The sequence below is a fragment of the Merops nubicus genome, unplaced genomic scaffold (genome assembly GCF_000691845.1).
Source record: "Merops nubicus isolate BGI_N331 unplaced genomic scaffold, ASM69184v1 scaffold22426, whole genome shotgun sequence".
In the NCBI taxonomy this organism is placed as follows: Eukaryota; Metazoa; Chordata; class Aves; order Coraciiformes; family Meropidae; genus Merops; species Merops nubicus.
The window spans coordinates 3,199-9,068 of NW_008614678.1; the positions used below are offsets into that span (position 1 = coordinate 3,199).

Genomic DNA, 5,870 nt, shown 5'->3' on the forward strand with positions numbered 1-5,870 from the left:
GAAAAGAAAATTTTTGCTGAGTCATCCAGTACAAAGTTGCATTAAATACTAATGTTGAATTTTGTTTTTACCTTTACAATTTTCCTGCAGTACATCATCATATTATGATTGTGTTGGCAGTTTAGGTATGGGGAAGCAGCTACACAGTCTTGCAAGCCAGAAGGTGCACAAGTGGATGACCAACTGTTGGAGCAATTGCGCATTTAAATAAGTAAATATAGTGGTGAATGGCATAGTTGTGTTTTTTTTTTTTTCTTAAAAAAACAAACAAACAACCAAACCAAAACTTAAACCCCAAAATCAAAGCAGAAACAAAAACATTTTTTGAGCTGAAGAGAGATGAGGTGGAAGGATTGTTATGAGATCCATAATAATAAAAGAATGGAAAAGGACAGACAGCTGCAGCTGGATTGTCCAGATGTGCTCTTGGGAGTTTTTTTTTTTTTTTAACGACGAGAAGAACCCCCTAAAATATGGGTAGGGGATTATGCTTTAGTGAGAGAAAAAGAGAAAGGCAAAATCTAGCCACATCAATGTCTAAGAGCATTGTCATAGTCTTACAATAGGTCTGGAGTCTTCCCTCAGGTTTGAAGGGAGCTGGAGGGGAGAAAGGAAAAGGAAGTAGGCTCAGAGGGGTGTAGGAAGGTGCTGTGTGATCTCAGTATAGCAGTAGACCAGAAGTGGAAAAAGATGCAACAAAACTTGGAGAAAGCCATTGACCCTTAAGTAGCTCATGGGCAGGTAAATGCTGCGTTGTCACTAAATTCAATTGTTAATGTCTACACAGTTTTTTGTTCCTTCTCATGACAGGAGTGTGATCTGCATGAAGTTTGACTTTGGGAGATGTGCTAAATGATGTGTGGAGCATCCTGGTCGCTTGTTCTAGGATATCTAAGTATGTAACATGTTTTTCTGCCCTTGAAAAAAAGCAATTTTTGGCAAATGTCATATTCATTTGAAAGTGGCAGTTAGGAATAAGGAGCCAAATGGAAACAGTCCATCTCCAACTTGAGCATTGGGTGAGGTGAATAACTTAGAAGCTAAGGCAGTACAGGTCTTCTGGTAGTTCCACATTCACTTATTTCTCTTGTTCTGCTCTGGAGAGATTGTAGAGAGGAGGAGACTCTAGGTTAAAAACTGCAAATGGATGTATTGATGTTGTGATTAAAGGAGTGAAGAGGAAGAGAAAAACTGAAAATGAAATCTAGCATCATGCCAATCTCTATAAAGCTTTATTTTAGGGAGGGATCCTCTTAATAAAAGTGAGTTAAATAACAGAACTTCAGAAGTGGGGAAAACCATGCTAATGACCGAGGAAGAACGTTGGAGACTCAGTTTTATCATCCCCAAATAGTTCATAAAATTGAAATGATCTGGAGTCCTATTACTATCCTAGAGATGACACAGGAGATGGTGAGGTTATCTCTCTAGAGCAGCCTGAAGTATTTAATTTTTCAAGCAGGACACTTACTGTCTATTGTTACTTCTGCTTCCCAGATCAGCGGCATGGAAATGAAAACCAGCGAAGATCATTTGAAAGTCCATAAAATGAAGAAGAAGATATTGAGGAAGCAGGTCAGAGCTCAGCATACACTGATGAGACATGAAGGCATCAAGTGCACCTCCTGTGCCACACAGGTGACTGGTACTTCTCATTTTGGTGGTGGTGTGAAAATGCTGCTTGTCTCTGTTCTGTTGTCACACATGCTTTGTCTAAAATGCAGTTCTCCAAAATGCACTTCCTGAGATTGAGGGTTTTCTGTGCCTTTTTGATTTCAAAGGAGAACTGTACTTCAGCAGTTTAGTGTCTGTGGAGAGGCTTTGATTACATTTGGATAAGTTGTTTGTTTTTTTGTTTTTTCTAAATTGGAAACAGTAGTTCCTTGGATTGGAGAGGAGGAGGAAACATGGGAAGTGTTACTGTGTTGAAGTGGATAAACTTTCTCTTTGTGATTCCTTTTCTTCTCTGGATTTTAGGTTTCTTCTCTTTCTTTCCTTTGTACGTCTCTATCGAGTACAATTTGTGTCATCTGAACTCCCTGGTCAAAACATGTCTATCTTAGAGATTTTTTTCCACGTTGTTTTTTTTGCCTAAATTGATTTAGGCTGTGGTTCTGTGGGAGTTGAACTCATTGACTTGCAGCTATTGAAAAGGGGACAGCTTTATTTTCCCTTGCACAAAAGGGGACAAGCGAGGAGGGAATTCTACTTTCTTACAATGCTCAGTGAACTTTACCATAAGCCACTTTATTCCCTAACCTCACAGAAAACAACTCAGCTTCTTGATTTGTATTTTTGTGCCACAGTAACGAGTTACAGCAGATGAGAGGGTGACCTTGCAGGTATGGGTGTAGCAAAAAGTGACAGGAACTTGCAGACAGAAAGGAAAAAAGTTAAGGAGTTTATAATTTCCCCCTTGTCAGTTGTGTGGAGATGCTGATGGCTTGAGACACTGTGGAGCAGTATCACTCCAACCTTGTTCATCTGCAAATTCATCCCATTCAAACATGGAAACATTGGTTAGATCTTTATACATTTGGTAAGAAAATGTGGCTTAGTCTTAGACTTACACCTTGTGGACATATGTCAAAATGACCCAACAATCTTGTATATTTATAAGCAATTTGAAGCAGGGGTTGTATTTTTCTAGTGTTGATTGGAAATGGGTCCATAACCTGGGACTTGTTCCTCCTGACACTGCCCCAGATACCAGATTATCCATCTGATGTGTCCAAAGAGTAAAGTTAGGCTCCAGCAAGATCCTCATGAATGACAGAACATTTGAATACATGATACATGAAACAAAATCATAGTGCTAGTGATAAACTTGTGTCAAGAATGCACAAAGCCTGAAAGTGTTTTCTGATTCAATTGAAAATGCTCAGTCAGGAGAACATAACCAGTTGCTGTACATGCTGCTGTTGTGTAGTGGTAGACTTTGTAGATTAAGTGCCTACAGCCAGTGAAAGGACTGGTTTGAGTCTCTGCATTTCCTTCACATACAGGGGCCTCTCCATTAATGGCATTGTAGCAAATAACAGTAATTAATAATGTGGTCAGATTTGAGAAGTGTTATCAGTAATGGACGCCCTGATGCAGTGCTAAGAGCAAGTGTTACCAGAGCCATTGCAATAGGCATAATCACAGCAGTACTCCCTCTATAAATATATAGGTATTTTTAATAATCCTTGTCTTCAGTTTTAAATCCAAATTCCTATATTTTAGAGAAGTGAAATGCTATAATTTGAAACGATTGAACACTTTGCCAGCTGCCTTCGGAAAAGGTCAGACAACGTTTATAGAATTTAAGGAGAAGATTGTCTGAAAGCTTTCTGGAAAGGTATTACATGGAATCAATCTGAGTAAATTGTTGCTGGCTGTTTGGAGTCACTGGAGTGCCATCAGAACTTCAAGACTGCATCCTCTTTGGGCCTTAAAAAGGGACTTAAACTTCTTTCAACCACCATGATTAGATTGAACATCCAGTTGTGACATGTAGCTATTTAGATGTCAGAAGAAATTTATTTTGAAATTTATTTTGAAAAGGCCTATGTATTTTCAAAGGGTATGTCTTCAGTAATAGTCCTATGAAAAGTTCTGTTTTGTTGTTTCTTCTAATATTTGGCAAGCCAGCAACAGTCCTCACAAACTGCATGCTCCATGATAATTTTGGACATAAGTCAGTATGAAAGCGTGGAATTAAGCAGTTGGGCATTGTGCATGAAGTATTCTGTGTCAGCTAAGGATGGGACAGAAATCCCGTTTGTTTATCAAAACAAGAGGGAGAATTCTCAGATAACAGGCCTGGGGCAGATGAGCTCCAGGTACCTTATAAAAATCTTGTTTATAAAAAAAAAAAAGTCTTCAGAGGTTTTCCTGTTTCTTTCTACTAGTGATAACAGGTCTCTGGAAAAAAAATTCATTTTAGAAACCTGCAAAATTCTGCATGCCAGTATCGCTCTTTGCCTGCAGAACGCTTGACGTACACATGCGGGATCAAAGCTTCAATCTGAAGCTTTACTACAGGCGTTAACTGAGGAGGTACCTCTGACAGAGGCTGCAGACCGTTCTGCCAGAATGTGTGCTGGGCAAACAGAGGTTGCCTTAGTCTTACATACCAAGTTCATTGAAATGTAAATATCTGTGTGGAGTACATAAAAAGAGTACTCATGGGCTTAATTTTTCTTTATAGAGCTGATCTCTTGGTAGAAGGTTAGCTTAAAATGAATCAACAGTAATCCCTAATTCTCCCTTATTTTTTTTTTTAATTCCTCTTCAATTAGAGCCTGGTTATTGCCAATGCTGGTCTTGGTAATGGGATGAGTAGACACCAACTGCTGAGCACAGTAGAAGAATATGGATTGGTGGAAACACTCCTAATGCCACCAAATAAACCATATTCATTTGTGAAATATGGGAAAACAGAAGAAGCCAAAAAAGCCTTTGATGCCCTTAATGGAAAAGAAGTAATGCTGGATGACACTGGCCAAAACATTGTTCTGTATATTAATTTTGTGGAAAAAGGTAAAGTTTTTCTGCTCTCCTGTATATCCAACTTCCTGCATACTGCTTCTCTTTGCTTTGACTTCCTAGCTTGTAAATATAGCTAAGTGCACACTAGTCTTTGTAAGTAGATAGAGAGAATGAAAGCCAAAATATAGAATTCAGGACATAAAATAGGCTTTGCTCCTTGTATTTCATGATGAGATACTCTTAACTTGAACTCCTTTATTTGGAGGCAAAAGGAAAAAGGATTTAGGTAGTTTCCAGGCTATTCAATACTGCACATGAAGCCTTTATGATTAAGGAGCTAAATTGTAGAAAACTAAAATGAAATGCAGGCAGAATCCTGAAGCGATTGAGAAAGTCTTTTTACCATTATTTTGACAGGAAAATCACAAGGGGTTTTGCCATGAGTAGTGTGGAGTCTTGTTGGTCTTATGCAGTAAAATTTTTAGAAAGTGTTTTGCATGCTGGAAAAGTTGGGCCTTACCCTGTTTCGTCATGCCAAAAAGGGATCGTTTATTCACCAAGTAAGGCTCCAGTCAGGGCTCCATTGTATCACTGAAGTAAATATTTCTACAGCAAAAATATATTCTCGTACACAGTACATACCCCTGTAGGGAACACATGATTTTGTTTTCTCTAAACAGTGACAATATTCTCATTTTCCATACACCCTAGTTTGCTGGCAGAATGCTGTTCCTACAAGCTTGCCTCCAGGCCTAATGGTCGTCGAAAAGATTATTTCTCCAGAGGAAGAAAGAAGGATGTTGGAAAGTATTGACTGGCTAGGAAATGAAGATACTCAGAATGGTGGGCAAAAGCACAGAAATCCAGACCTTCCATACTTTTATGCTGTTTTTTCCTACAGTTTCAGTTTACAGGAAGCCTATGTCTTGGTAAATGTACTGTTTGAAATCATTGTGTCCTTGTTCTTAGTATTTTAGAAATTTGGTCTTCTATTGCAAGTGATAAAACCCTAGGGGCAAGTGGTCTGAACTAGTAATCTGATATGGATTTACTTGAAGAATATTCCTCCATCCAGAAACAACTAAATTCTTTTTTTTTTTTTTTTTTTTGAGGTGTCTAAATGCCAAGTACAACACTGTTCTGTGAAGGGCACCCTTGTAATTTGATGTCCAGCTGAGGAGCTGTGACTTCTCTTAAAACAAAAAGAAGTCAGTGAGATGCACATTCTAGATGCTTTTGTGCTTTCACTTGAGCTCTGTGGAGTTAAATCTCTCATAAATGATTTTTTTTTTTAAATTACCTTCAAGGTTTCTGTGTAAATTTTGCTCCTTGGAAAAACACAAAGGACTGTATTTACCTTGGCTAAATTTCACTTGGTGATAGGTGAAAGTGAAAGA

General features: G+C 38.4%; 1 protein-coding gene across 1 annotated transcript in view; it reads left to right on the forward strand.

Annotated features, from left to right (window-relative positions):
- Positions 1 to 1,506: 1,506 nt before the first annotated feature.
- LOC103774883 (alkylated DNA repair protein alkB homolog 8-like) overlaps positions 1,507 to 5,870 on the forward strand; it is a gene marked incomplete at its 3' end in the record, with an annotated part of 9,291 nt that continues 4,927 nt past the window's right edge. The window contains exons 1-3 of the mRNA XM_008942318.1: positions 1,507 to 1,638; positions 4,284 to 4,524; positions 5,185 to 5,316. Of these exons, the coding sequence (XP_008940566.1) occupies positions 1,507 to 1,638; positions 4,284 to 4,524; positions 5,185 to 5,316 (505 nt within the window). The remainder of the gene's footprint in view (positions 1,639 to 4,283; positions 4,525 to 5,184; positions 5,317 to 5,870) is intronic.